The sequence below is a fragment of the Penicillium odoratum genome (genome assembly GCF_028828045.1).
Source record: "Penicillium odoratum strain IBT 22623 chromosome Unknown utg000004l_segment0_segment0, whole genome shotgun sequence".
NCBI lineage: Eukaryota > Fungi > Ascomycota > Eurotiomycetes > Eurotiales > Aspergillaceae > Penicillium > Penicillium odoratum.
Genome location: NW_026643146.1, coordinates 2073682 through 2086356, shown reverse-complemented (window position 1 = coordinate 2086356; position 12675 = coordinate 2073682). Strand labels below are relative to the sequence as shown.

The 12675-nt window shown below is 47.3% G+C and overlaps 4 protein-coding genes across 4 annotated transcripts; all 4 read left to right on the top strand.

The window, feature by feature from the left end:
* Positions 1-2837: 2837 nt before the first annotated feature.
* Positions 2838-3521, top strand: N7520_005050 (uncharacterized protein; the record flags this gene model as incomplete). The annotated part of the gene is made up of 2 exons (XM_057138984.1): positions 2838-2999; positions 3063-3521. The coding sequence occupies 2 exons, from the start codon at positions 2838-2840 to the stop codon at positions 3519-3521; spliced, it is 621 nt and encodes a 206-aa protein (XP_056997191.1).
* Positions 3522-3549: 28 nt separating this feature from the next.
* Positions 3550-4488, top strand: N7520_005049 (uncharacterized protein; the record flags this gene model as incomplete). The annotated part of the gene is made up of 1 exon (XM_057138983.1): positions 3550-4488. The coding sequence occupies one exon, from the start codon at positions 3550-3552 to the stop codon at positions 4486-4488; it is 939 nt and encodes a 312-aa protein (XP_056997190.1).
* Positions 4489-6243: 1755 nt separating this feature from the next.
* On the top strand, positions 6244-10561 carry N7520_005048 (putative ABC multidrug transporter; the record flags this gene model as incomplete). Its single annotated transcript, XM_057138982.1, has 2 exons — positions 6244-7995; positions 8042-10561. The coding sequence occupies 2 exons, from the start codon at positions 6244-6246 to the stop codon at positions 10559-10561; spliced, it is 4272 nt and encodes a 1423-aa protein (XP_056997189.1).
* A 1062-nt stretch (positions 10562-11623) lies between these two features.
* N7520_005047 (TspO/MBR family protein) lies at positions 11624-12224 on the top strand (the record flags this gene model as incomplete). Its single annotated transcript, XM_057138981.1, has 2 exons — positions 11624-11726; positions 11788-12224. The coding sequence occupies 2 exons, from the start codon at positions 11624-11626 to the stop codon at positions 12222-12224; spliced, it is 540 nt and encodes a 179-aa protein (XP_056997188.1).
* Between the last annotated feature and the right edge of the window lie 451 nt (positions 12225-12675).

The following is a 12675-nucleotide window of genomic DNA, read 5'->3' as shown; positions in this document are numbered from 1 at the left end:
TGTCATTTGCCGCCGAATTATAGGCATAGAAGGTAAGGTAGGCTCAACAACCGCATTTGTAGATACCTCTGGTAAATATATATCTTTACTTACATCTTCATCCTTGTAGACCACATCATCTTCACCACCCTCTAGACCCCCAAAGATGCCTTTCTGGGTAGTAAATTTTGGTATTGTCTCTCTTTTTTTGGTCTGTTTCTTATTGGTAGCCTCTAGCTGGGCGCAGCGATTCTGGAGAAAAATATGGTGGTGGACCACTTTGATAGTCATGTTGTAGGTCTTCTCAATCTCCCTTTTTGTTGGTGAAGAAAGGATTGAAGAAGAAGATTCTAGACCTTTTTTGATCCGAGATTGCGATTTTGTGAATTTTGAGAGAGTCCAAAGAGTATTTGGATCACTATCACTACCGGAAGAGAGTGGTCTTTGAGAGATGATCTCGAAAGGAGGAAGAGAATCCAGGCGCACATTTAGCTTTTCCAAGACTTTATTAGCATCGAATGGTGCTAATCCAGTAGCTGAAAAGCTATTTTGTATAGTAGAGGTCTTAAAAGCACCAATTCTCGCATCTGCGATTATTTCAAGGAAATCCTCCTTATCAATAGAGTTCACTCCATTCCGCATCAAGGTTGAAACCGCTCCTCCATAAAGCCTCTTCAAAACCGAAAAACAGCCCACATCCAAAGGTTGTAAAAGGTGAGAGGCATGAGGAGGCATGCAGATTGCGATAATTTGGTTTTCTTCGCAAAGTTGGTCAAATTCGGGGGTCAAATGACTCCCATGGCCATCGAGGACCAGTAGGCAATATTTTCCCACTCTTGTCCCAATATTTGGAATAAAAAGGTGTTTCAACCACCATAAACCAATTGTATTGGTAGTCCAGCCATTTTCACTCATAGTGAGACGTGCTCCTTTTTGATTCAAAAGGAGAAAGGGGCGTAGATGCTCTGGAAACATTTTTCCCTTGAAAATGAAGAGTGGAGGCATAACACTTCCAGAAGCTCGAATACACTCAATTGTGGTTACCCATTCACGATTTCCAGCCTGCAAAAGAGCTCTTTTCCCGTGGTATTCTGCAGAAGTGATAATTTTTTGTGTTGCGCCGATACCCATAGCAAAACCACTCTCATCAAAGTTGAAGATATCGTCTGAAACAATACCCCACTTTTCAATGGTCTTTTGAACTAAATCAAACCATGGCTTAATGATCCGGGGGTCTTCTGAGAGTGCTCTCTGATAGTCGTATTTACGAGAGAGTCGAGTAGAGAGATTCGGGTGTCGTTTGATGAATTGAGAAGGCCAATTGATACCAGTGGTAGATGGTGTGTTTTTCTTTGCACTAAGTAAAAGATTGGCCATATCTCGCAACATAGGCAAAGTAAGAGCTGCACCTCTTGAGTCCATATCAAGTAGCCAATTCTCTATCGATTGCTCCTCAATTTGGGTGAATATGTGACCAGATGCCCTCTTTTCAGCAGCAGATTCGCGCCCATTGATCCGGGCCTTCAAAGTTGAGACAGGTATCTCAAAAGATCGTGCAGCAGCTGCAGCAGAGGGATATTTACCATCTTTTATAGCTTTTATAGCTAATAAAAGGCGACCTTCTTGCTCTATCAATTTTGTTTTTTTCTCAGAGCGTTGGGGTGGCATTTTTGTTGTGGTTAAAAAGTATGTATTATTATTGAAGTGGATTTTCGATGGGGTCGCTCGCGCGGCCGTGTCGCTCGGGCGACCGTGGATCACGTTACTATTTACATCACTGCGTATATCACTAATTACGTAATCATAAACAATAAGTTATAACTAGTTAACTTAGTATAACTATAACTATTGCGGCTGTGATTATCCTATACAATATTGGACTATTATGTGAAAAGATGAATCATATCAGTAATAAGTTGCGACTAACAAGCTAACCGTCCTAAAATAAGAAGTATAGCATACAATATCGACAGAGCTAGTGGCTAGTTGGATAGACCCCTTGATTTTGGGATACCTGATTGCAGGTGGCAAGAGGCTGCTATAGGTGCGCAAGTATATCTGTAGTCGACCTACCAATTCCTGACATTCAGCTATTGCTAAAAGAAGCATGACATATATTACTAGGACCCTTATTAGGACTCAGAAAGGACACATATATTCCTAAAAAGACACTTCACTTGAATGATCAAATTATGCATCAATTGGAACTCGCAATGAGCGTAGGATATCAAAATTGAAACTCACTTTAAATCCAGATGAACGCCATCGATTTGTTGATATGTAAGCCAGCTGCATCCAAGGTGCTTCAAATCGATTTTGACATTAATATCGCACTTGCACACGGGTGAAAGCGACGAACACCCAGTCTGCATGGATGACGGCAATTCATTTGGCCCTGTCATAGAAAATCGCCATGTCTATTTCGTGTGTCCTGGTGAGACGCGCTTCTCGATTTTATCGTTCATGTTGGGCAACTAGCATGACTGTGCCGTAAATTCCCAATTTTTGAACACTATAAGTATCGTTTTATTCTATTGCTAATACTATATCTACACCTATCAATCATTTTGAAGAGATTTTCCACATTACTTGAAAACTCTTTTTCTACTGACTCTTTCTGCTGACTCTTTTCTACTGACTTACCGACTGCCTTTTTTGGGACCAACGGATTGTACCATTGTTCTCAATTTCTATTCCGCATCACGGTGATTTGCTGCTTGATGCCACATAATCCCGCAATACGACCACCAACACCATTGAACTCATTTTGATACATATGCAAGCCAAGCTTGATTGTGCCCTGGAATCATCCAGACTTTCTTCAGACTCTTTCTCATTTCCTTTCTACCCTGGTCTCAATGGAGTCATTCATGCGGACTGGGACCATGCCCCAGCTCGAGAGTGATGAAACATTGCGTTGCATCAAGTGCCATAATGTTTTTGGATGGGAGGAGTTCATATCAGTGGTCGGCTACCGTCTATGCAAGATGTGTAGTGTGTGTCGCAAGATCCACCGTGAGGTACGTCGATGTGAACATGGGTTTTAGTGAATTGGACTTCCACTACTAACATATAACAAGAAGGATTTGATTTGGAAGCGTGGGAGGAGGGACAGGGCTCAGCGCGCACTTCTGGGGGTGGAGAACCTTGAACAGTGGAAAAGGGAGAATCCAGAGCAGTGGAAGCTTGAAAATCCCGAGCTGTGGAGGCTGGAAAACCCAAGGCTTTATGAGGCAGAGAAACGCGAATGGAAGGACAAGGAGAATCGTCTACGATGGGAAAGGGAGAACCGCCTGCGATGGGAGGCTGAGAATCCCGGAGGAAGGGCGAGGCGCCTACAATGGAAGGTGGAGAACGCCGGAGAAAGGCAGCGGGAGAATCACCAACGGAGGATGAAGGAGATTCGTGAGCTGTTCGAGAGGGAAAGCCATGGACGGTTGAAGGGGGAGGAATCTAAGCCGAAGATTCTCCTTTCTTTCGTTCCCAAGAACCAACGTCATTCTCTGGTATCCGAACGCAAGTACCCATCCCCTCTTAATTAAGACATTCTTGCTGATATCAAGCCTAGGGATGCATATTAGCCTCGAGCCGACTAAGACACCTACTCGAGAATCCTCTTCTCTCTCGCCTTGCGTCAACATTCCATCTACCGACCCGACAGAGATAGACTCAGATGTGGATATGTCGACTACCTCAGAAGAATCGGAAGCGGAATTACCAACCATTCCTTACCTTTTTTGTCTCTCTTGCAGCATTCCCCGCAATATAAATTTGATGGACTCCGGAATCTGTCTCTATTGCCTGGAGGAGAAAAAGTACTGCATCTATGGTGGCCACGATGGGTATCGGGTGACCTTCATTGACCAACATGGAGAGGAGCAAGTCCGTTGCAACAACTGTCGTGGTGAGGACACATCTGCAGATCCAGAGGCTGAGAACCTTGATCAGAAGGACTTGGAGGTCAAATCATTCGTTGGTGCCAGTTCTCAGGACGAGGGAAAGCCCTACGCTGAGTCTCAGGTCACAACGAACTCCAGGACGATCATTCCCGAGACAGAAATCTCGATTCAATCCGAGGGCGATATCGAGCCACAGGCCGGTTTCAATATGCAATTTGACCTGGATTCACAGGAAGAGATCGAACTTGGGGTTGACATGAAGCTGCAGCACCAAATCGAGCCCCGAGCGCGTACTGGCTTTCCGACAGAAACCCAACCCCAGGACGATACCAAGGCGCATATCGGCTTTGACCCACGAAGGAACCCGAAATATATCGAATCCTTGGCTGGGGTTTGCCAAAGTCTATTGAACAAAGCCAATGCCGAAAAAGAACGTATTTCTGCACTGGAAACAGAACATGAAGTTGAAAGTGACCCCGCATTTGAGCCTCTCGATGTGAAACCAGATTCTGCACATGAGATCAACATAAATAGCATTCCATCATTCAGACCCGAGTCTTCACAAGTCGGGAGATTGTTTTGGGATCCCATTTTTATCGATTCAGATTGAAATTTCCCTTTTCAATGCCGCGTGGTGTTTTCCGAAAACCATTTACTGATATATTATACACTGCTTTAGGACTTGAATTGACCCAGTCAAGCAGACTATACATTTATATTCGCTCTTTCTCGGCGAAAAATTCCATTAGATCCATAAGTCTAGCGAACTCCAACCCACTGACAATCAATATATCATCATTAGAAGCTAATACCACGTGAGTCCTACGAATACAGAGTTGTTCCATCAACTTGTGAGTGGGGATATTGACACCCTGACTAACATGCTAAGGCATTAAGGGTTGGGCCAAAAACGTGGGATCAAAGCACTGAACAAATGATGAAGCCAAGGATCTGTAGCTTGAGTGCTAGAATTTTTAACGCGACAACACCGCATAAAATGACCAACAAGACTGGTCTATTTTATTCTGCGCACCTGGATGGTCTCAAAGGCCTGCTGGGAATATAGTGCTGACAATGGGAATTAGCAAGTATGGTAAGTAGTCACAGACAAGAGATTTCTATCCTATATTACCTATATATCTAACAGCTTTCAAAAGTCTTTATCCATGGGAGCTGTTCCACGAGAAGACTTGCTGATTGAACGTGCCATGGAGGCGCTATAAGCGCAGACGATTAGGCTTCTCGGCCCCACAGCTCTCTAAATGCCACCAAGATAAGTATTTTGTACTAACCTACTTTGTCTAGGAGGGAATTCCCACCTTCAAGCTTCAATGGTTGCAATATGGTACCTGCCCAGGTTTTGTTTACCCAGTTGCTATTAAGGTGCTTTGACGGAAATCGAGTCACCTGACAGACAAAACCTCTCTTCTTTCATGATAGTTACCTCTGGAATGCATGGATTGTACCGGAAATAAGCTGAAGAGGCTGTTGGCGTGCTGCTAAGTGGAATTTAAAGCAAGATGGAAAAAGATCATATGTTAAACCCTAACATGTGGAGTAAATAGATTGATAATTGATAATCATAACTACGGACAGGGGTTTCCTAGTATAGTTTATCTATTGTTCCGAGTCCACAGGTCATCCTACTGGATATCGGTCAAGTGAGCAGCGGTGATACTATGAAGATTCTCCTAACCCCGATTTCAGATGTCTCAGATGTTCAAATGCACCTCAAAACAAGGCTGTGTCTAGCTGATGTGTCCATTGAATTAAACCATCAGCTGGGTGGATACGGGCATACCGCTGAGTCAGCGGCAGTCTGCAAACACCGGAGTCCGAGCTGCCACTAGTACCGACAATCGCCGATCAATCGATCATGGCAATTGAACGGAACGATCGGAGAGTTTTATCAGAACGGTGGTCAAACGCTCTACCATATTTTACATGGAAAAGAGGGAGACTAAAGATGCAATATTTAAAGAATGGAGTTTAAGTGAAAGATGACTCAGCGGAAGTTCCTGGTTCCGTGTCTTTATTGTTGGTGGGTCATCCCTGAAGCCTTAGAGATCCACCTTGATTCGAGAGCAGAAATTTCGTTGGATGACGTGGATCCCTGTTCTTTTCGACAAATCACTGTGTCCGAAAAGGGTTCCGAAGTTTAATGATCTATCGGGTTCGCCGCGTGGAGACACTGGTGTCGGAGGTCTATTCGGAAATCCCCCCTGATGCCGAGCTATGATTGGAAATCGGAAATTCGGTCACATTTGGAAACCCACTTGAAAGGTTATGGGAAATCGAACAATGAATCCTTTAAAGGGGCACGGTAGCCCACCGGGGTCAGCACCAAACAAATTTTGGTTTCATCATGGAGGGTTCTAACCACCCCTCATCGTCCCGGAGAGGGTCGATTGATATCAAAGGAGAGACGGAGAGTGCGGCAGTGACTGTCTTTGGAGATGATACTTCTGTCAAAAACAGCCCTCCATCCAGCTCTGCAGCTAGCCACAATAACGACTGGGCCTTACTCTCGCGGTTCCAACAGCAACATGAGCGTGATTTGAACTCTGGGTTCAAGCGCCAGGAATTGGGTGTCACTTGGAAAAACCTCAATGTGGAGGTGATCGGCGCAGATTCAGCTGTCAACGAGAATGTCCTATCACAATTCAACATCCCCACACACATCAAGGAGTCGCGCAACAAGGCCCCGCTCCGTACCATCCTGAACAACAGTCATGGTTGCGTCAAACCCGGTGAGATGCTTCTGGTTCTCGGCCGGCCGGGCTCGGGCTGTACCACTCTACTAAAAATGCTGGCGAACAAGCGAGGAGGATACAACTCGGTGGAGGGCGACGTTCGATTCGGTTCATTGACTGCCGAGGAAGCAAACAAGTACCGCGGTCAGATCGTCATCAATACCGAGGAGGAGGTCTTCTTTCCTACCCTGACCGTGGGACAGACCATGGACTTTGCAACCCGCCTTAAGGTTCCGTTTAAGCTTCCGAATGGCGTTGAATCTGCCGAGGCCTACCGCGAGGAATCGAAGAAATTCTTACTCGAATCGATGGGTATTTCGCACACTGAGGATACCAAGGTCGGTAATGAGTACGTACGCGGTGTCTCCGGTGGTGAGCGCAAGCGAGTGTCTATCATCGAATGTATGGCTACCCGTGGATCTATTTTCTGCTGGGATAACAGCACCCGTGGTCTCGATGCCAGTACCGCCCTAGAGTGGACCAAGGCGATTCGCGCCATGACGGACACACTGGGCCTCTCGACTATCGTCACTCTTTACCAAGCTGGTAACGGAATTTACGATCTCTTCGATAAGGTCCTTGTTCTTGACGAGGGTGAGCAAATCTACTACGGCCCTCGTTCCGAGGCACGTCCTTTCATGGAGGAGGCGGGCTTCATTTGTCGTGAGGGTTCCAACGTGGCCGATTTCCTCACTGGTATCACGGTGCCAACTGAGCGCCGTATCCGTCAGGGATATGAGAACCGCTTCCCTCGAAACAAGGAAGCTCTTCGGACCACCTACGAGCAGTCGCCTATCTATAGCCGAATGATCTCCGAATACGACTACCCGAATTCCGACATTGCGCAACAGCGTACACAAGATTTCAAAGACGGTGTTGCCTTTGAGACTTCTAAGCATCTACCTAGTAACAGCCCACTCACTGTGAGCTTCACCGAGCAGGTGAAGGCCTGTATTGTGCGGCAGTATCAGATTATCTGGGGAGACAAGGCTAGCTTTATCATCAAGCAGGTTGCGACTTTGATGCAAGCTTTGATTGCTGGATCGCTTTTCTACAATGCTCCTGATACCTCCAGTGGACTGTTTGTCAAGTCCGGTGCCCTTTTCTTCTCTTTGCTCTACAACAGTTTACTTGCGATGTCTGAGGTCACGGAATCTTTCAGCGGTCGTCCTGTGTTGATTAAACACAAAGGTTTCGCATACTTCCACCCGGCTGCATTCTGCTTGGCCCAGATCACTGCAGACATCCCTGTTCTTCTGTTCCAAATCAGCATGTTCTCGCTGGTTGTCTACTTCATGGTTGGCTTGACCATGTCTGCTGGGGCCTTTTTCACTTACTGGATCATGGTCTTTGCGACTACCATGGTAAGTAGCTCTTCACTCAACCAAAGTCCCCTGCTAATATTGACAGTGTATGACTGCCTTTTTCCGAGCTGTTGGTGCTCTTTTCTCGACCTTTGACGGTGCCTCTAAGGTTTCTGGATTCATGATCTCCGCTCTTATCATGTACACTGGTTATATGATCGAAAAACCTGAAATGCACCCCTGGCTTGGTTGGATTTTCTGGATTGACCCCTTGGCTTACGGATTTGAGGCCCTTCTTTCCAACGAATTCCATGATAAGGAGATCCCTTGCGTTGGAACCAACCTCATTCCTAATGGCGCTGGCTACACGGACTCGCGATACCAATCTTGCGCTGGTGTTGGTGGTGCGACTCATGGCTCTACTTCCGTTTCTGGTGACAATTACTTGGCGTCGCTTTCATACAGCCATTCGCATCTGTGGAGGAACTTCGGTATCAACTGGGCCTGGTGGGTTCTCTTCGTCGTCGTCACTATCATTGCCACCTCTAGATGGCAGTCTCCCGGCGAGAGCGGAACCTGCCTCGTTATCCCTCGTGAACGACTCGCTGTGCACAATCAGCGATCCAAGGGTGACGAGGAGGCCCAGGTTCAGGAGAAGACCAAGCCTTCTGAGAATGATGCCCGTGACTCTGGTGATATCGAAAACCAACTCGTCCGGAATACCTCCGTCTTTACTTGGAAGGACTTGAAATACACTGTCAAGACTCCTTCTGGTGATCGACTGTTGCTTGATAATGTTTACGGCTGGGTCAAGCCGGGTATGCTGGGAGCCCTGATGGGCTCCTCGGGTGCCGGAAAGACTACTCTGCTTGATGTTTTGGCCCAGCGTAAGACTGATGGTACTATCAACGGCTCTATCATGGTAGATGGTCGCGAGCTGCCCGTTTCTTTCCAGCGCTCTGCTGGATACTGTGAGCAACTTGATGTGCTCGAACCGTTTGCTACTGTCCGTGAGTCGTTGGAGTTTTCTGCCTTGCTGCGTCAGCCTAGGGATGTGCCGCGTGAAGAGAAGTTGAAATATGTCGACACAATCCTTGACCTTCTGGAGCTGCATGACCTGGCCAATACTCTTGTAGGCCGTGTTGGCGCTGGTTTGAGTGTTGAACAGCGTAAGCGTGTCACCATCGGTGTTGAGCTTGTATCCAAGCCTAGCATCTTGATTTTCTTGGATGAGCCTACCTCGGGTCTCGATGGCCAGTCTGCTTACAATACTGTGCGATTCCTCCGCAAGTTAGCGGATGTTGGTCAGGCTGTTCTCGTGACGATTCACCAGCCGTCTGCTCAGCTATTTGCCGAATTCGATACCTTACTGCTTCTCGCTAAGGGTGGTAAGACCGTCTACTTTGGAGATATCGGTGACAATGGTCAGACTGTTAAGGATTATTTCGACCGCTACGGCGCCCCTTGCCCAGCTAACACCAACCCTGCCGAACACATGATTGATGTCGTTTCGGGTCAGCTGAGCCAAGGCAGAGATTGGAATCAGGTTTGGTTGGAGTCTCCCGAGCACGTGAAGGCTTACCAAGAGCTTGACCGGATTATCGCTACCGCTGCATCTAAACCCCCTGGCACATCTGACGATGGTCGGGAGTTCGCCACATCGCTTGCGGAGCAGTGTAAGATGGTGACTACCCGCATGAGCACTGCCTTGTTCCGCAACACCGACTACATTAACAACAAGATGGCCCTGCACATTGGATCTGCTTTATTCAACGGTTTCTCATTCTGGATGATCGGTGAGAGTGTCGGCAGCATGCAGCTCCGTCTATTCACGATCTTCAACTTTATCTTCGTCGCCCCGGGTGTCATCAACCAATTGCAGCCGTTGTTCATCGAACGTCGTTCGATCTACGAGCAGCGCGAGAAGAAATCCAAGATGTACTCCTGGATCGCCTTCGTGACTGCCCTCGTGGTCTCTGAAATCCCCTACCTCTGCCTTTGCGCGGTGCTATACTTTGTCTGCTGGTACTACACCGTCGGCTTCCCCAACGACTCCAGCAAAGCCGGTCCCACCTTCCTCATGATGCTCCTCTACGAGTTCGTGTACACTGGAATTGGTCAATTCGTCGCCGCCTACGCTCCCAACGCCACCTTTGCCGCCTTAGTCAACCCCCTCATCATCGGAACACTGGTCTCCTTCTGTGGTGTCTTGGTACCATACGCCCAGATCCAGGCTTTCTGGCGCTACTGGATCTACTGGTTGAACCCCTTCAACTACCTCATGGGTGGCCTCCTTGTCTTTGACGTCTGGGACACCCCGGTGAACTGCAAGGAGAGCGAGCTGGCGATTTTCAACACTCCGAACGGATCCACCTGCGCCAACTACCTGGCTGATTACATGGCCACCATCGGTGCAAACATGAACCTGCTTAACCCGGACGCTAGTGAGAACTGCAAGGTTTGCGAGTACAAGCAGGGGAGCGACTACCTCAAGAATCTTAACTTGAAGGAGTATTACTACGGCTGGCGCGATATTGGTATTGTTGCCCTGTTCGCACTGAGCTCGTACGCTCTTGTTTACTTGTTAATGAAGCTACGCACCAAGGCCTCCAAGAAGGCTGAGTAAGCTTCCTAGATGTCATTTCAAAAGCTTGTTAATAGATTACATTAAGATCCATAGATGGGAACTTTCAGGCGTTGCAAGGGTTCTCCCGAATCTGGAAGTTCCGATATTTAATTTTAATGACCGCGGATATGGCGGTTAGACGTGAATACAAGATTAATTCAAATATTTGAAAATTCATCGCCATTGATCATCAATTAGAAGTCACCGCTTGTCTCCTCATCCCGGTTCAGGTCGATCATGAATTACGTCAATTTCCTTCCATATTGGAATCCTGTATCATGCATGTGATATGCAGATAAACCCTTGAAAATCGGATATGAGTCAGCCAGTTAGAGATGCATAGAGAGCTGCATGCAGAAGCACTGGCTTTCCGGGAGAGTGAAGGTGCATATCGGGAAATTATCCCGTCAAGAGATTACGGACATATGATTGTGAAATACTCCGTCTGTCACACCGCTACAAAAGTTTGCTACAAAGTTTGCTACAAATTTGAAGGTATGCTGCAAGATGATGTGCTGGTCCTTATCACTGTGTAGCGTAGACTGCATTGGTGATCCAAGGCTTTAGTACGGAGTATAAACTGCACACTAAAAGTGCTTCAATCATGCCCCACTGCATTAGGGGCATATATAGCCCCTAGTGTTTCATAGTTCAATGCACTCTCGCCAGACTTTCCTGATCTGATGTGATGACCCTTGCATGTGCCTGAACTCATGGATAAACCATTGGGCAGCATTGAAGAATCGGATGAACTTGGCAGGCCCCGCAAAAGGAGGTACAGGATTTACTTTAAGCCTTGAAGAAGGAGAATTAAGATAAGAATGCACGGATCTATCAGACAGTCAAGTTTGTCGTAAATGAAACCTCGAAGTTGAAATTAGTTAGAAATACTCCGTACAATTCGAGGAAATGTTTTGTTAGAACGGATTCCGGCAACAATTCAGCCAATGACGTAGTGTAAAGAGAAACCGACCAGATCGCGATCGATGTCCGAGCATTTAAGGCCAGATTTTAGTTACTGCATTGCATCAAACTACTGTAAACAGCTCCCACAGATCTACAATGCCGTGGTCATTTGCTCTCCCTCAGGGAGTATTCACATCACCGCTCCTCGCGGTCGCAACGCCCATAATTGGCGGAACCGCCACAGCACTCCTGGTGAACCGTACGTCGAAAATGCCTCAACGGGATTACCTCACACCACTAACCACTGTGTCACTTTGCAGGAAACAAAACCCAAAGCACCTACCGCGACCTCCGTCAACCCCCCTTCAGCCCACCAGGCTGGCTCTTCGGACCAGCCTGGACACTCCTGTACGGATTAATGGGATATGCGTCCCACCATGCAACCACAACAGCGTCTACCTCCACCCTGTTAACGGCCTCCAATGCTAGCGCCCAGACCCTGTACACGACGCAACTCGCGCTGAACTTCCTCTGGATGCCACTTTTCTTTGGGGTGGGGCGACCGGCCGCGGCCCTTGGCGATATGGCCCTCCTGGCGGGTAACGTGGCCTTGTTGATGGTCAACTGGTGGAGTGCGGATCGGACGGCGTTCTGGTTGATGACGCCTTATGCTGCTTGGCTGGGATATGCGACTTATCTTAATGCTGGAGTGGGATACTTGAATGGATGGAGATTACCGAAGAACAAGCCGGAGTAGACCTGCAGAGCTGATGTGGGACTTTGCTGGATCTCTACGAGCTGATAGGACTGTTCTAGAAAAGCATGTTTTTTTCCTATTTTCCTATTCTCCCGCTAGTATCATGTGGTGTGCGTCTGGGTCCACTTGTGGCGTCTGTGCTGGATTTTTTTCCAGGGCCGTGGGATAGTTGATAGTTGGCCAATTGATTCGTAGTAATCGATGTCGTGATTGCCTTGGTTTGGTTCTATGTATAAACTAATGGCTCCGGGGGTCCCTAGATGATCATTGCGCTGTCATATGTAACTCTCAGGAGGTGGCTATATCGAGGGATTGACCTTGACAGTGGATTCGGCTCGGGATCGACTTCTCGGGTAGACCGAGTGCCCCGATGATAAGGGCAGCAAAGGTTTTTTTTTCTTTTTTGGATTGCCTTTGTAGATACGTAGCTTGTATGGGATGGCGCTAAAAA